This window comes from Patagioenas fasciata, chromosome 13, assembly GCF_037038585.1.
Source record: "Patagioenas fasciata isolate bPatFas1 chromosome 13, bPatFas1.hap1, whole genome shotgun sequence".
NCBI lineage: Eukaryota > Metazoa > Chordata > Aves > Columbiformes > Columbidae > Patagioenas > Patagioenas fasciata.
In genome coordinates this window covers 15,203,992-15,220,432 of record NC_092532.1, presented here as the reverse complement: position 1 = coordinate 15,220,432, position 16,441 = coordinate 15,203,992, and the positions used below count along the sequence as shown (strand labels likewise).

At 59.1% G+C, this 16,441-nt stretch overlaps 3 protein-coding genes and 1 non-coding gene across 6 annotated transcripts; 2 read left to right on the top strand and 2 right to left on the bottom strand.

The window, feature by feature from the left end:
• Positions 1 to 127: 127 nt before the first annotated feature.
• AGRP (agouti related neuropeptide) lies at positions 128 to 3,054 on the bottom strand. Its single transcript, XM_065848495.2, has 4 exons — positions 2,947 to 3,054; positions 1,235 to 1,425; positions 859 to 953; positions 128 to 414 (listed from the first exon to the last, which is right to left on the bottom strand). The coding sequence occupies exons 2-4, from the start codon at positions 1,407 to 1,409 to the stop codon at positions 220 to 222; spliced, it is 465 nt and encodes a 154-aa protein (XP_065704567.1). The 5' UTR covers positions 1,410 to 1,425; positions 2,947 to 3,054; the 3' UTR covers positions 128 to 219.
• Positions 3,055 to 5,841: 2,787 nt separating this feature from the next.
• On the top strand, positions 5,842 to 10,986 carry LOC136107559 (SNF-related serine/threonine-protein kinase-like). Of its 2 annotated transcripts, XM_065848671.2 has the most exons (6): positions 5,842 to 5,878; positions 6,559 to 7,181; positions 8,507 to 8,648; positions 8,798 to 9,010; positions 9,118 to 9,255; positions 9,409 to 10,986. In XM_065848671.2, exons 2-6 carry the CDS (start codon positions 6,593 to 6,595, stop codon positions 10,262 to 10,264), a joined length of 1,938 nt encoding a protein of 645 aa, XP_065704743.1. In that variant the 5' UTR covers positions 5,842 to 5,878; positions 6,559 to 6,592; the 3' UTR covers positions 10,265 to 10,986. The 2 variants fall into 2 exon arrangements, with proteins under 2 accessions (XP_065704743.1, XP_065704742.1); XM_065848670.2 differs by lacking the exon at positions 5,842 to 5,878 and having other exon boundaries at positions 6,268 to 7,181.
• Positions 10,987 to 11,662: 676 nt separating this feature from the next.
• On the bottom strand, positions 11,663 to 11,735 carry TRNAK-UUU (transfer RNA lysine (anticodon UUU)). The gene has a single exon. It is a non-coding gene; the product is annotated as a tRNA-Lys (tRNA).
• A 246-nt stretch (positions 11,736 to 11,981) lies between these two features.
• Positions 11,982 to 16,282, top strand: SETD6 (SET domain containing 6, protein lysine methyltransferase). 2 transcript variants are annotated; one of them, XM_065848271.2, is made up of 9 exons: positions 11,982 to 12,055; positions 12,241 to 12,339; positions 12,425 to 12,569; positions 13,065 to 13,206; positions 13,492 to 13,686; positions 13,863 to 13,986; positions 14,281 to 14,461; positions 14,691 to 14,833; positions 15,317 to 16,282. In XM_065848271.2, exons 1-9 carry the CDS (start codon positions 12,029 to 12,031, stop codon positions 15,626 to 15,628), a joined length of 1,368 nt encoding a protein of 455 aa, XP_065704343.2. In that variant the 5' UTR covers positions 11,982 to 12,028; the 3' UTR covers positions 15,629 to 16,282. The 2 variants fall into 2 exon arrangements, with proteins under 2 accessions (XP_065704343.2, XP_071670337.1); XM_071814236.1 differs by lacking the exon at positions 12,241 to 12,339 and having other exon boundaries at positions 11,985 to 12,055.
• The last annotated feature ends 159 nt before the right edge of the window (positions 16,283 to 16,441 follow it).

Sequence of the window (16,441 nt, the reverse complement as noted above, 5' to 3'; positions counted from 1 at the left end):
TGATGTGGAGGTACCCTGGACTCTTGGCCATGTGGACACAGTGCTCACCTGGGCACGGGTACCCCGGCCATGCTGCCACCCCTCTCACCTGAAATCCCAACCAAATACATTCAACCCTTCCTGCTCGTTGACAGGTTTTGCTATCGGCTGGTTTATTAGAGCTACGGAGGAGGCAGCAGCGCGCGCGGGCAGGGAGCAGGCGGCCCTGTGGCACGGGGGTCAGTTCTTGCCGCAGGAGGAAGCGGTGCTGAGTTTTCGGCAGTAGCAAACGGAGTTGAAGAAGCGGCAGTAGCAGGTGGCGCAGGGGTCACAGCAGGGGACCTGCTGCTGGCCAAGGCAGGACTCGAGGAGGCGGATGCAGCGGCGGGGGGCGCGCGCTTCTCGCCCTTCGGCTTGCAGTTCTGCAGATGTCGCCTAGGAGAGAGGAGGAGCAGGAGGAAGAGGGAAAGGATTGGTGCTGAACCGCCACACCAGAAACAAATGTGTGTGAGAGAGCCAAGAGTGGCTGCTGAAACCTGCCGCTGCCAGCAGTGGGAAGCTCTGTCACATTCAACTTGGGGCCCAGATGATTGGAAATCACTGCTGAGCCCCATGGGCACTCTGCAAGCATCACTGTCTCATCCACCACATCTCAAGGCCTTTATGCACACATTTATTTTGAAGCGCAACCTCGACTTCAGTGAAGGATGCCATGCCTGCTGCCCCAACACAGGGACTGGGATCCGAGCCAGGCAAGACACAGCGCTGCCCGGTGAGCTCCTGCTCTGTGGAGGCTTCCAGGGGCACAGAGGAGGCTGCTGTGGCCCGAGGCCACCCCACTCTTTGGGGGTGTCTGTCAGAAAGCTAAGGGAGCGTTACCTGTGGTTCCAGCGTGCTGGCTCTCCGCACAAAGTCACCATTGACTTCTTGGACCTCCTGGGCCACTGGCTCAAACCCCAACCTGGGGAGAGCTCCTGCGACATACAGAGAGAGGAGACTGCTGGGGTGACCTGCTCTGATTCTGCTTCCCATGGCTGTGTTCCCTCCCTCCCCCAGACAAAAGACCCCTACTCCCTGCAGGCTGCCAGGGCAGTGGGAGGGATGAGGCTGCTCCCACAGTGACAGAAGCTGTGCTACTTTGAGGGGATCCCCTGTGTCTGACCCCAGGTGTGGGGTCCCCTCTTCTGTTTTGGGGGCTACATCAGCAAGCGGCTGGTGGGGAGGCAGCAGGAGGACAGGGGACCACAGGACTCACCCGCCGGCTCTGCAGACATCTCCTTGACTTTCTGTAGCAGGCTGGAGTAGTGAGCTCTGTCGATCCCCTCCAGCCTGCCATTCTCTTTCTGCAGGTGGCTGTGGCTGAGGTCGGCACTGAGGATGGCCTGGATGCCCTGCAGCAGCCCACAGCACAGCAGCAGCACGTTCAGCATGGTCCTGGGGGACAACCTGTGCAGAGGGTTCCTGGTCAGCATCACCGCCCGAGCAGCACGGCGTTGGCAGGGGGCAGCCTGTGCCAGTGCAGCCGCCATGCCAGCACAGCTGCCACGCCAGGCTGTTTGCTCTCTTGCACTTGAGAGCCTTTCTTGGGCCACCACACGCCTGGGAGCTTCACATGGACTCTCCAGGTGTGCCGTGGAGCACCCTGTGTGTGGGCACGTTTGTGATCAAGCCATAGAGGCTGAGCAGCAGAGGGTGGACTGAGACATGAGCTTTTTTGCAGCAGTTCAGGGTCTCCCTGCCCCATGCACAGCTGTCAGAACCTCCAGACCGTCGCAGTGCTGTGCATTCCTTGTCTGTGTGTGCACAGGCTGCGGCTGAAACATCCAACACGGCTCCTGCCAGGCACTTGCACTCACAGAATGTGGAAGTGCCGCTGGTTGTAAAGACCACAAGCTAATATGTGCTGCCTGGTCTGCATCTGGGCTGGGGTGTGTGACCAGGACCTTGCAGACAACAGCCAGTGCTGGGACATCACCAGGTCGCCGCATACTGCCACTGAGGCAGCTGTGTACCCACCAGCAGCTCCATCCTGTGCCATTTTCCACAGCAGCGCTGAGGGCAGCACCGCCCAGGGCCCAGCACAGCACTGCTTCTTGCTTAGCTCCTCTTAACACCTCCTTCTCCTAGTCCCATGTTTTCTTCCCACTCTTCAGCCACCAGCCCTTGAGCCACTTTTCCATGCTTAGCCTTCTGGGTGAGTTTACAACAAAGCAACATCACATGGTTGAAACATGGGAGACCTCCTGCACATTGCAGCTGGAACAGAAATCTCCCCAAAAGTCCCTGGGAAAGGAGGAACTGCTTTGCTACAACTCCTTTGGCAACCAAACCACAGGGTTTGGCCACAATAAACGTGGGGCTTTGAGAAGATAAAGTGTAATGCAGGGACTGGCAGAAAGAGCAGGCGGGGATGTGGTCTTGCCTAAGGACAGCAGCAATGGGCTGGATGTCATAGCTAAGACCCTCCCAGGGGTCTCAGGCCCCTCTGTGCCACCCAGTCACCTGAAAATCCTGCCAACACTTGGCCGCATGGCGTCTGTGTGGGAAGCGTTGGGATGCAAAGTTCCCTTTCCTGGGACATGGGTACATGATCACGAGGTGCCCCCCTAGTTGGACCAGCCTGCGGTTTTCACCTGCCCCCAGTGCAGGCCTTGTTTCCCCCTCCCTGCTCACGAGGGGATCCAGCAGAAGGGAGGAAGATGAAGATGAAGCCGTAATGCTGAGCACAGGGTGAGGCTGGGGAACAGGGGTCGGCAGGGGGATCCTCAGTCACTGCCAGCAGCCAAGTCCCACAAAACCCAATGACTGCTGCATTGGCCGCCTTGGGGCTCCAGCCCTGGCTCCAGCAGCCCTGAGCTCTCCTCACCTCCCCATCCCCACAAAACTGCCCGGCTCTTTGCTGGGGAGCCCCACAGCCATGGGAATTGCACCCCAACACCCCCAGACCCTTCCCGCTTAAGCACTGACCTCTCCTAGCGGAAAGGGGGTTTGCCAGTCGCTGCTCCACTGGGCTCGCTGGGAGCGCTGCTACCGCTCTCTGCCTCAATGTCCTCCTCCCCGCATCCTTACTGGAATTTATATCGGCTTTTAATTAAGTGCTGCAGCCACATGACTTTGCTAACTACCAGGTAGGTGGGCTTCTCTGGAAACCGGGCTTTGTTTGGCCGGAGAGGCTGAAGAAAAGCTGCTAAATTAATGTAAACTCTGATTAAGTTACAAAAGACGTATCCATCATTAGCCAATTGACATGACAAATGCTTTCTGACCACCTGCAAAAATGAAGGGATATTTTTCAAGTTTTACATCCTTCTACATGACAAGAAGGAGACAGAAGATTAAGTAATACATTGTTCAGAAGCAGAGTGCTTAGTTTACATGTAACTAATAATTAATAGATGCATTGTAAGTGAAAAACTGAACAATTACAACTAACATCATAAGTTATTTCTTAGTATAGATGTATTGCATGTAAAATTTTTCAAAAATTGTAATGGATATGTAATAACTATGTGAATATAAGCAACACAAGAGCATCCAGTCTTGGGAGCACTTATGGAGGGTGATCCCCAGAGCTTCCCAGCACTGTCGGTAAAGAATGTTGCTTAACACTGTGACTCTGCTGTTAAGTTTATTTCTTTGTTTCAAGGCAGCCGCCGGGCGATACACGGGAGGCAGTATCCCACTCTGCGCCCCGCACAGCTGAGGGGAGGAACAGATCCCCCCAGCCTCAAACTCCACTATTTCTTTGGAGTGATTCCCAATGCCCTTCCAGACCACTTCTCTTTCCAGCTGTGCACAAATATTCGCAACCTGAGGACATCTCCTGGTTCCCAGTTAGAGAAACACCAGGTCTATAGGCTCCTTTCTCTCTCAAGGCACACTGAGCTCTCTACCAGTTTTCAAAGGGAATATTGCCCACCCACAGCTCCAGGGAGGCATCCACCCACAGTCCAGAGCCTCTAGAAGTCCTCCAACTCCTGACCACTTGCTGCCTGCAGGTTCTCCAGGCTCCCACCTCTACTAACTGCATCTCTCCTTCATTTATCCGTTGGAAAACCTGCAGCTGCCCAGAGCTGGGAGCTCTCAGAGCTCCCATGGGCTCGACTCCACTGGGGGAAGGAAGGAACCAGCTGCACGGTTCTCCACAGCGTTAATGCTGGATTTCACAGCCATCATATGTGGCTCCTTGAGCTTCTCAGTGAGAGCCACTCCAAAACCAAAGGGACCTGAAGCCAGCCTGATGCAGCCTCAGCCCAGCAGTCACAGGGCTGGGCACTAGTGGAGGCGGCAGCTCTGCAGTGTCTCACCGGCCAGGGCTGCAGGGGTTGCGTTATGGCTGCAGCATCCCAGCACACCACGTGCCTGCTCCTGCCATTTCAACAGAGAGCTTCAAAGCAGCGTTGGCGTGTGTACAATAGGCAGCTGCAAGGGTATGGACCTGCAGCACCCAGGTCCCCATCAGGAGAAGGACACAACTCCAACACACATGGGCTTTTTGCCAAGAGGAGCCAGGGCCAGAAGGTCCTGCGGTGGGAGATGCTGCTCACGGGGCCTCCACAGTCCCCTCCTGTACTGACGGCAGCAGATCCGAGAGCCATTTGCTAGAAATCCCAGCAACAGAAGCCAGGAAGGAATCACCTTCCCATTCAAATCCCCAGCTGCACACCCAGGGTGGCTAATTGCCCAGGTGCCCGGTGTCCCAGGGGCTGCCAACTCCTCTGCTTCCCCTCAGCAGCCCCCTCCACCTGCCCGCAGGCTGCCCGCTCCCAGGTCAGCCGCTTGGCCGGGCTGCTTCTGGAGACACCCATGTCCTCACATGGCTTCAGTCCTGCAAGGAAATGTGGGGACAAGATCTGAGGGTTCAGTTTCCAGTTGCAGGCAGCTGCTGGAAGCACTCAGCACATGGGTGGGTCCCCCAGCGCACAGCACCCAGCTGCCCCCTGCACCCCACATGCCTGGATGAAGACTCATTTTGGGTCAGAGGCAGATTTGGCAGCCCCACTGTTCCCATTTCCACTTCCATTCCCGAAGCCTGGGCAGGTGCTGGGTGCCCCATCCAGCCCCATTCCTGTGGCAGGAGCCGCTTGGCAGCCCAATCCTCCCCGTTCCTCCGTCCCCAGCCCCGGGAGGATCGGGTCCCCAGTCCACGCTGCCCCCAGCCCACGCCAGCCCCCGAGCAGAGACCGCAAGCCAGCTCATTAGGGTCTGTTTGCAGCCTGCGGGGCTGCGGGCGGAGGATTTCTGGGAAGGCATTAGCGGTAACGAGGATGGCAGCGCTGAGAGCTTTTTAATCTACAGGAGTTACGTCTGCTTTGTGCGCATCCCCCCGGCCAGTAACGAGATAAATGAGGCAGCCGGCCACTCGCTGGGCCGCTTCCAGGAAAAGAGGGATCATGGCGGGGGGCGGGGGGGGACACACGACAACGGGGGTCTGGGAGGATGACAACGGGGGTCTGGGAGGATGACAACGGGGGTCTGGGTCTGCGACCCCAGCTCGGTGCTCCTGGCCCTGAGCAAGGGTGAGAGCAGGCGATGGAGATGCCTGTGAGCTGGGCAGGAGGGCAGTGGAGTGGGAGCCTGTCCCATGGTGGGACTCACGGGGGATGCAAAGCGTGGACCAGGGGCTCTTCCTCTCTCCCTGGAACTGGCCCCAGCCGGCAGGCGGCTCATTTAGCTCATTGCCGGCCCTCAATACCGCTAATGCGCCCCAAACGGGCGTTAGTGAGCCAGGCTGAGCCCCCGCCCGGAGGCTCCGCGGCGGGAGGTGCGATGAGCATCACCCCGGGCTCAGCCCCCGCGCACCGGGCCCTTTAAGGCGCGAGCCCGGTGCCGCCCTGACGTCAGCGGGGCGGGCGCGCCCGGGCAGCCGCAGCCCCGGCGGCTCCAGCTGCGGCGGGCGGTGAGTGCGGGGGCTCCGGGGACACGGGCTGCCCGGGGGCTGGAGGGGAGATCGGGGTGTGGGGGTGACCAGGGTGCTGGTTACCTGAGGACTGGCAATATGGGGGTGCCCAGGGTGCTGGAGGTGGGAGTATGGGGGTGACAAGGGTGCTGGAGAGCTGGAGGCAGGGGTATGGGGGAGCCCAGGGTGGTGGGAGATTGGAGGTGGGGTGTTGGGGTGCCCAAGTTGGTTGGGAGTGGAGGTGAGGGTATTGGGGTGCCCAGCGTGCTGGAGACCTGGGTGTAAGTGTACTGGGGTGCTCAGGGTGCCATGGTGCTGGACACCTGGATTTGGGGGTATCAGGATGCCCAGGGGTGCTGGGGAGTGGGGATGGGGGTATGGAAGTATCCAGGGTGCTGTGGACTGAAGGTGAGGGTTTTGGGGTGCTAGGTGCTGGGGACCTGGATGTGGGGGTATTGGGGTACCCCAGGGTGCTGAGGAGTGGAAGCAGGAGTATTGTGGGATGTTCAGGGACTGGAGGTGAGGAGTCAGGGGTGCCCAGGGTGTTTGGGACAGTGATGTCCTGGGGATCCTGGTGTCCACGGTGCTTGGGGCCTGTGTCAGGAGTGCTGGGGGACGTGGTATTTGGGGATGCCCCATCCTCCACACCCCACATTGCTCAGCAGCTCCCCCTCCAACAGCGCCCGACGCCCGTCGCTGTGTGACACCGCCACCATGGCCGGGGCGCAGGGCTGCGGCGAGGGGAAGATCGCAGGGCTGTACGACCTGGAGCGCACGCTGGGCAAGGGCCACTTTGCGGTGGTGAAGCTGGCGCGGCACGTCTTCACCGGGCAGCGGGTGGCCGTCAAGGTGATCGACAAGAGCAAGCTGGCGGGGGAGGCGGCGGGGCAGCTCCTGCAGGAGGTGCGCTGCATGAAGCTGGTCCAGCACCCCAACGTGGTGCGCCTCTACGAGGTCATCGACACCCACGCCAAGCTCTACCTCATCCTGGAGCTGGGTGACGGCGGGGACATGTTCGACCACATCATGCGGCACGAGGGCGGGCTGACCGAGGCGCGGGCCAAGCACTATTTTGCCCAGATCGTCCACGCCATCTCCTACTGCCACAAGCTCCACGTGGTCCACCGCGACCTCAAGCCCGAGAATGTGGTCTTCTTCCAGGAGCAGGAGGTGGTCAAGCTCACTGACTTCGGCTTCAGCAACCGCTTCCAACCCGGCAAGATGCTCACCACCAGCTGCGGCTCGCTGGCCTACTCGGCGCCCGAGATCCTGCTTGGGGATGAGTACGATGCCCCGGCTGTCGGTAAGGGCGGTGGGGTGCGTCCCTGGGGACGTGCCTCCCACGTGGCCCTTACTCGGAGCGTGGCCCTGCCGGCCGGGTACCACCTCACTTTTGGCCCCTTATGCCCCGTGCCCTGGTGGCACTGCTGTCCCTGCGAGGAGGAAGCCTGTCCCTTGGGTGCTCAGCTGCCCAGCCGTGCCCTGGCACAGGGTGGCTCTCCCCGCCGTGACCATCCCTGCACCCGCTGAGATCCTGCAGATCAATGGTTCATGCCAGGGAGGGGGAAAAGCCCGAGCAGGCTGCAAGCCTGGCGTGGCATCCACTGGGGCTCAGGAGGAGCAGCGTGAGGGTGCAGCTGCTGGCAGGCCAGTGCTAGCGATTACTTGGGGGGGTGATGCCGGAAGGAAACTTGCTCAGGATGCTGCTGTTTGGGTGGAGGAGCTCTGAAAGTTTCCTTTGCTCCATCACTGTGCTCAAAACTGCTTCCTTTCCATGGCTCCCAGCACCCTTCCTCCCCTGGCCAGGGTGCAGGGGGCTGGGAAGACCATCCCAGGGCACAGGGAGCTGGGCTGGGGGCACCAAGAGACTCTGCTGGGACAGAGGGGACGTGGGAGAGAAAGCGGGACCTGAGCCAGCTCCGCTGGAATTAAGGGCAGGAAGATGTAGCAGAACAAAACACAAGCCCTTAAAGGAAAAAGCCCAGTGTTGGCTCAGGGAGAGGCGGTTCCAGAGCTGAAAACGGGGATGGCTTGTGGAGACAGCAGAAAAATAAGCTGGTGGCGCTGCAAAGGGAGGTGACAGGAGAACAACGGCACAGATGAGAGATTTTCAAATGCAGGCACTTAGCTTAAGAAGCTGAAGGTATTAACAGAGAGCCCTGGGGTGTGCTCAGCATCCTCAAAAAGCGCTTTTCCAGATCTGTACTCAGCAGGAGGAGCAGGTGAAGATGCTGCTGGCTCTGTCCCTGTCCCCTGGGCAGGGCAGTGATCCCGCTCTGGCTGAACTCTGTTTGGGAACTGGGAAGCAGAGTAATGACATTAAATGGGTGGGTGACTGGGGAGGGGATGGAGCTCGGGGCTGACCTGGGAAAGAGAATAAGACCTCAACTATTTTGCTGAAGCCCCTTGAGACTTGCTTCGATGTGGGGATGGGGAAGGTCCTTCCCCGCCTTGGTGGGGCTGTGGTCCCCCTGTCCATGGGGCAGAATGTGGGAGCATCCCAGCAAGCGCTGCTCTCTGCTGGATCAGCACTGGGGGGCTGGTGGGGTGGCCCCCTGGGGTCCCTGGGGTTGAGGCTCTCTCCTGAGCCATGGCGGGTGCAATCTGAACTGCTGCTGCTTCTTGCAGACATCTGGAGCCTGGGGGTCATCCTCTACATGCTGGTGTGCGGCCATCCCCCCTTCCAGGAGGCCAACGACAGCGAGACCCTCACCATGATCATGGACTGTCGCTACACCGTCCCCCCGCACGTCTCGGCACAGTGCACGGAGTAAGCACCGCTCCCCCCGCCAGCCGGCCCCGACTCGCTGCCCCCGGGGGTGGGAGCCTTGTCCCCAGGGGTTGTCCCTGGGAAAGGGGGGTAAAGTTGCTGAGTTTGGGGTTCGCGTGCTGCAGCATCACCCCTCTCCCCCCGATCAGTCTCATCTCCAGGATGCTGCAGCGGGACCCGAAGCAGCGAGCCTCCCTGGAGCAGATCGAGGGCCATGCGTGGCTGCAGGGGGTGGACCCGTCCCCCGCCAGCCGCTGCCTGCTGCCCCTCACCTCCCACAAGCGCGTGTCCGAGGAGGAGCACGAAATCATCCTCCAGGCCATGACGTGCGGGAACATCGCGGACCGGGACACCATCCAGGAGTGAGTGACAGGGCGGGATGCCGAGGCGGGAGCCACTGTGAAGGGCTCTGGGGGTCCCCCCGAGCGTGTCCCTCGTGCGGTGATGTGGATCCCTTGGTGCCGCGCAGGGCGCTGGAGGCCGACCGCTACAACCACATCACGGCCACGTATTTCCTGTTGGCGGAGAGGATGCTGCGGGAGAAGCAGGAGAAGCAGGGCCACCGCCTCAGCCTCGTCTACAACCTGGCCAAGGAGGTGCAGAGCAGGTGAGCCCCCCACTGTCTCCCATCCCATGGCCTCCCCTGTGCCAGCCCAGGTTCCCCAGTGTAAGGTCCTGGCCAGTCCCCTGTCCCCTTCCTTGCCACAGCCCTCACAGTGCCAAGCTGGGTACTGACACCTCCATCCCTCTCCTTTCTCAGGACCAACTTATCAGACACATTCGGCCCCGCAAGCAGCGCTGGTGGCCTCTCGCCCTTCATGGAAGCATCAGGTGGTCGCACCATGAGTCCCCGGCTGCCCCCCGGAGCGGACCTTGTTGGCCGGCAAACCCCTGGGACCCTGCTGAAGGTCCCCGCTGTTGACACCACCATCACCAAGAGCACCCCAGCCCTGCAGCAGATCTGTGAAGAGGAAGAGGAGGATGAGGAGGAGGAGGAAGGGAGACCGAGCACCATGGAGAGGAAGAGCAGCTCGCTGAACCAGGAGCAGATGCGAGCCTTCCTGCATGCCCACTGCCCGCCTTGCCGCGGGGAGGTCTGGGGGCCGGGGCCTGAGCTGGGGATCCGGGGTGGGCGCCTGGGGGCAGCCTGGGCTGGGAAGGGAGCGAGCGGGGGCCGGGGTCCCCTGGTGGCACGAGAGGATGGAGCTGAGGTCCCCAGGAGGGGAGAGAACGTGGAGCTGGGAGGGTCCTTGGCAGAGCCCCCCAGGGAAAGGGCAGCCACCCCGCCACCCCAGAGCAGCCCTGCTGGGGTCCCTTGGGCACAGGGGACAGAGACAACGCCCGCCACCCTCCCGGGTCCCATGGACAAGTCCCTGGGGCCCACATCACCTGCCAGCCCAGCCCAGCGGTCAGTGGAGAACTTGGGCCTGGGCGGCACTGAGGGCGTTGCAGAGAACGTCATCAAGCTGGACCCAGGCAAGAGCAAGGGGGGCAGCCTGCGGGACAGGCTTCTGCAGTTCCCGCTCTGCGAGAAAGCCCTGGCCTTCAAAATCCGGCCAGGCTCCAAGGAGAGTCTCCTCTCCCTGGGGCAGTTCAACTGCTGCCATGTCATTTAACCCCTGGGGCAAGGGTGCAGGAGGACACCCGCTCCCCGCTTTGGTCCTGCCTGTGCCCCATGGAGCAGTGGCCATGGGGTTGGCGGGGGACACAGTGACCCTGCTTTGTCACCCGTGGTGGCCGCCCTGCCAGCACCCACCCCGGACACCCGCTGCCATGCCAGGGGGCTGGGCTGGGACAGACCCCCAGGACGGGACTGCCCGGGGCCGGGGTGAGGCGGGTTGGGGTCTGTCCTCACGCCCACCGGTGTGTCCCCAAACCCTGGGGCTGCTGGGGCAGCTCATGGCCCCGCCAGGGTTGGATGGACCGTGATGCATTTTTTTAACTACTAGAAATAATTTTTTTAAATAGTCTATTTTAATGTAATTAAATAGAGATTGCTATATCCCCCCAACCCCTCCTGGGACAGCAGTTTCCCCACAGCGCCCATGGCCCCAGGCTCTCCTGCCCTTGGTGGCCGTGTGGCAATCGCTTGTCTGCCTGCAGCCCCCCCGCCGCTCCCCCCAGCCGGGACCAGGCACCGCGTGTGACCCGTGGCCATCCCTGGCGCCTCCCCCGCAAATAAGCTTCCTATTTATTATCTCTTTGTTTTCTTGCTGGCAAGAAATGAATGACGACAGAGGCGTGGGCCAAAGCTGTGCGGCACACGTGCGTGGAAGGGATCGGAGCCGCTGGGAAACGAAGTTCGCCGGTTCAATAATAAAATAAGCTCGTGGGTTGACGCGGGTGCCACGTCTCGTTGCAAAAACGCCCCCATCCTCCAGTCCTGCAAGGGCCAGGGCACCAGGGGAGGCTGCACGGGAGCGTCTGCCCGAGCCACGGGGGTCGGGGGGACTGGTTTGGGGATGTGCAATGGGCGCAGGGTGTATCCAGAGGGTGTTTCCCTGCCCAGGGCTGTTTTTGCCCTGCCTGGTTGGTGTCCCCAGTCACATCCCTGTCCCCGTGGAGGGGGAAAGCAGCTGCCACCACAACCCCTTCTGGGGGAGTGAGGTCTGGCGGAGTGTGGGGTCTCCCTGGGGTTTCAGCCTCTGCCTAGATGGGCTCCAAAATGGAGGGGCACCGGGGAATAAGGCCAGGGGTGGGGAACATGCGGAACATGCTAAGGCGAAGGAGGGCCTGGCACAGGCCAAAGATGTTGCCCACCTCCGGAGAGGCTCTGAGCCCCAACCCCAGGGTGGGGGCAGAAGACCACCCCTCAGCCCCCATTCCAACCCAATTCTCTTGCCAGCTCTGGAGTTTTGTCCATATCTCATGTTCTTCCTCCATCCTATTTCTCCCTCCTTTCACATCTCCCTCTTGGGGCACAGGGTGGTTGAGAACAGCGGTGGCCTGTGGGTGTCAGAGGGATGGAGCGAGCCCGGGGAAGCCCCTTCTTCGCTCCTAAAGGATAAAACCTTCGCCTGAACAGGGGCTTGAACCCTGGACCCTCAGATTAAAAGTCTGATGCTCTACCAACTGAGCTATCCAGGCTCCTGTTAGGGCAGCCGGGGGGGGTATCCCAAACAGACGGCAAGGACCCCAGCTCACCGCGGCACCAGCGGGACAACGTGCGGGGCCCTACGGGGTCGCCAAATCTCGGAGAGACCCCCCCCAGAGAGGCGGCTGCAGGTCAGGCCCGCCCGGCGCGTTTCCCCCTCTTCCTCTCGCCTTTTCTGTCCCTCCGCGGCCACCGTCAGCCCAGCCGGCGGGGGGGCGGAGCTTCCCGCACACCCGGAAGAGCCCGGTGGTGACCACGTGGTAGGTGACCACGTGTTCGCAGCGCGATGGCGTCGGCCCCCAAGAGGCGCAAGGTACGGTGGGCACGGACCGGCACCGGAGGTCCCGGGACCCCGCCCGTGTGCGCCGGGGTCAGTGCCCTAGTGCAGCCGGGGGGCTGGGGAGAGCTGACCCCGGCCCGAGGGGGAGCGCTCCGGTAGCGGTCCCGCGGTTCCCTCCCGCCCCCCGCGCTTCACCCCGAGTTTTCTTCCACCCACAGGCGGCTGCGGGGAGCAGCGCCCGGGGGAAGGGCAGCGCCGACCCCCTCTCCGGCTTCCTGGCGTGGTGCGGGCGGGCCGGGGTAGAGCTCAGCCCGAAGGTGAGGCGGGGCCGGGCGGGGCCGGAGCCCCCCGGGCTCCCCTCCCCATGTCCCCTCACGGGTCGCCGCTCCCCTCTCGCCCAAGGTCCGGCTGAGCAGGGAGGGCGCGGTGGCGGGGTACGGCATGCTGGCCGCCGAGGAGCTGGAGGCCGGAGAAGTCCTGTGCACTGTCCCGCGCAGCGCGCTGCTCTCCCAGCACACCTGCTCCATCCAGGCGCTCCTGCGGGAAGGTGAGCACCGCCTCGGGGCTGCGGGGCGGCTCTGCCTCTGCTTGCTCCAGCAAATGGGTCTGGGATCAAGGCTGGGGTTGCTGGAGCAGGGACCCCTGGGACTCCATTACTTACTAAGGGAATCTAACGCCATGCAAGCAGAGAGGAAAGCCCATCTCTGACCTTTCAGTGACAACCACCCCTGGGAGGGTGCTTTCCTCAAAGCTCAGGACAGACTGTAGTACGAAAAGCAGTTTCTTTCTTGCTAGAGGGATCCAGAGCCTGGGCGTGAGGACAGCAAGGCCATGTGTGTGGGGGTGCAGAACCTAGAGCAGGTTGTGCTTCAGCTCAGGATAAACCCAAGACAAACAGGAATTAAAGCAGAACTCCCCCGCTCAGGCTGAAGACAGGTGATGAGGCCTGCAGTAGCTTCATTCGTGGAAGACTTGTTCTCAGAGGAAAAGACTACAACCTCAAATCAACTTACGTTTTTCTCCATCATCTCTGGTTCCTCAGGCCAGGAGGCCCTGCAGAGCCAGTCCGGCTGGGTGCCACTCCTGCTGGCCTTGCTACACGAGTACACAGCCAGCAACTCCCCCTGGCAGCCGTATTTCTCTCTCTGGCAGGACTTCAGGAGCCTGGATCACCCCATGTTCTGGTAAAGTGAAGCCAAGTGGGTCTGCGGAGTGGCCTGATGTGACAGCTGAGGGCAGGCGCAGTCCAGGGGCTGCCGAGTGAGAGCCCTGGGGTTGGACATGGTCCTGCTGCCAGCTGTGTCCCTCTGTCCTAGCCCTGTCAATGGCAGTAACCTAGGGACCCTCCCAGGCACAACCAGAAAACAGGAATCTGTAGAGCACCAGAAAGTGGAGGTTTTGAAGGAAGGAGTTTATAGACCCTACTCCTAAGGCAGATGAAGATAAATGTGCTGTTCTTCTCACAACAGGCCTAAAGAAGAGCGAACAAGGCTCCTGCGGGGCACAGGCATCCCAGAAGCTGTGGACAAAGACCTGGCCAACATTCACTTGGAGTATAGCTCCATCATCCTGCCCTTCATGGAGTCCCACCCCAACATCTTTGACCCCAAACGGCATACACTGGAGTTGTACAAGGAGTTGGTGGCATTTGTCATGGCCTACAGGTGAGAAGTGAGGGCTTTGCTCCGATAAGGAGCAAGGACAAGTAGTAGGATCACAGGAAAGATTAGGGGCTGTGGTACTTAAAAGGTTGTAGTTGCACAAGAATGTAAGTATAAGGTGAAGTTTGCCCTGTGCTGAAAGGTCTAAAACTGGCTTGTCTTCATCTCCCTTCTTTTAGCTTTCAGGAACCTTTGGAGGAGGAAGATGAAGATGAGAAGGGGCCCAATCCTCCCATGATGGTGCCTGTAGCAGATATTTTGAATCACGTGGCCAACCACAACGCCAACCTGGAGTACTCTCCCGTGAGTGCACAGCCGCTGTGCCAGGCTCGTCCCGCTCCGGTTCCTCTGTGCTGCAGGGCTGTTGGGAGCAGTGCCATGGCAAGGCCGGCGCTGCACCCCACGCAGCTCTGCTCACCTGCCACCCAGCCTGGCCTGCATCTCCTTCATCTGAAGCTATTTTGCTCAGCATACTACCCTGCTGTAGGCCTGACTTTAGTTAGGAAGAGCTTAGGTCATCTGAGCCTCTGAAACACCTTGTTTCTGAGCATGGTAGATGACCACAGCTCTGAGAGCCTCTCCTCTCCCTTCTTGTAGCAATGTTTACGGATGGTCACAACACAGGCCGTCACCAAAGGGCAAGAGATCTTCAACACATATGGGCAGATGGCCAACTGGCAGCTCCTACACATGTACGGCTTTGCAGAGCCATACCCAGGCAACACCAATGACACGGCCGACATCCAGATGGTGACAGTACGCAAGGCAGCGCTGCAGCGTGAGTGGCACCCGGAGCCACTTTGGGAAAGGAAGGGGTGGGCAATCTCTGTTAAACAGTGATGTGGTGAAGCAGGGATGAAGGGTGACATGAAAAATACACTTGTTCCACAAGCACTTCAGGTGCTGGGGCTACACCTCAGCTTTCTGCCTCCTGTTTACTCCTCTCCATTCACCATCAACCACTGCAACCTGAGTGTGGTTTGCAGCTCTGCTGTTCTTCAAAACAGGTGCCAGAAGTGAAGCACAGCAGCAGCTGGTCTCAGAGCAGTGGGACTTCTTGTGCCAGCTGGAGATGGTGGGGGAGGAAGGTGCCTTTGTGCTTGGCTGGGATGAGGTGCTAACAGAGGAAGAGCTGTCTGTGACCCTGAAGGTAAGCACTGCTCAGGAGGAAGAGCTTCACAAGGAAGAGCACAGGTGCAAAATGGTTCAGTGAAGGGGGAACAAGCATGTAAAGGCATTTTGGTACCAATAGTCCTGCTGGAAAAGCAGTAGGAGTGTGTTTGCCCAACTCCCAGTACTGTTGGTCATCTTCCTTTCCTGAATGAGCCACCCACATGTACTTACAGACCAGCCTGGACTGGCTGTGGCTTCTGCTGTTGTAGAGAGCTCTGCACCTTTGTAGGTAGCAGATGAGATGTCCTTTAAGACTGTTCCCATCACCCAGGTTTGCTGTTTGAATGTTCCTCTAAGTTATCTGTGATTAGGTCTCTTAAGCCAGCTTTATTCTCACCTTCAGTGCAGCTGAGGAGTAACTCACCTGCACCATGTGGCCCTAAGACCACCCTTCTCTAGAGAATAACACTCAATGTACTCCCACTGCCAGTGACTTGTCTCTTTGTCTGCATTGTTACAGGTGCTGTGCATGTCAGAAGAAGAATTCAAGGAATATAAAGAACAAGATGGCTGGGAAGACGACAGTGAGGAAGAGGAAAACTCCGTCCTTTCTAACGAGTCTCTCTCAAGACTTAAAACCCCTTGCAAGAAGCTCCTTTATGACAGTGTGCTGCTGACCCTGGAGTCCTACGGGTCAGACTTGAAAGCAGAGCAGGACTTGCTAAATAACAAGGAGATTTATGAGAAACTGAGTCGAAGGGAGCAGCAAGCTTTGCATGTGCGCTACGGACAGAAAAGGATCTTGCATCAGCTGCTAGAGCTGGTACATTAGAAACCTCGCTGCCCCGGGAATGAGCTGCCCAGACTGTGCGCAGGAAGGGAAGGTCAGACACCTGTGCTACAGCAGCAAGACTGTGTGGCATGATTGAATACGAGCCCACTTGTCCATCAAACAGCATGTGGCTTTTTAGCTACCTCTACATAAACAATCTTCCACAACACAGAAGTGGTTTTGGGTGGCCTTATTTTACAATGAGAGCTCTGGAGCACAATTACCACCCTCAGCTGGAGGACTTAAGAAAGCCCAGACCTCCTAATGGCTGTTTTAGGAAGGCAGACATACACTGCCAGAAGAACAAGTGTGATCCCTCATTCAGCATCAGAAATTTAAGGCAAGACCTGCTCCTTGTCCCAGTCCAGCTGGTAGCTCTTACAGATGTTCAGCATAAACATCTGGCAGAGGAGATGCTGACAACACTAAACTCTTTGACTACACTTAGTTGATGTTGAGTGTTTTAAGACTACAAGCCCATCCCTCTGTTTTTTATGTAGGCTCAATATAGTAAGGTATTTCCCTGAGCTCAACCATTGCCCTGCATCATGTTTAGCTACATTACCATTTTCCCCCTCAGCAGTTTTTGCTTGACAAAATGCTGGAGTTTTGTAGGACAAACTATATTTAATAAAGATGACGTTTCTTAACCCAGCCAGCGCTGTCTACTTCAACAGGATGCCAAGCCCCATATAAGTGAGGAATCTTTGCTGCTGCTGCGGTTAGAAGTATTGCCAACAAGCAGAACCCAGACTGTACTCATGATGACAAAGGTCAGCTGCAGCCCTGCCTGCACTGCTGGGGGCCACGCTA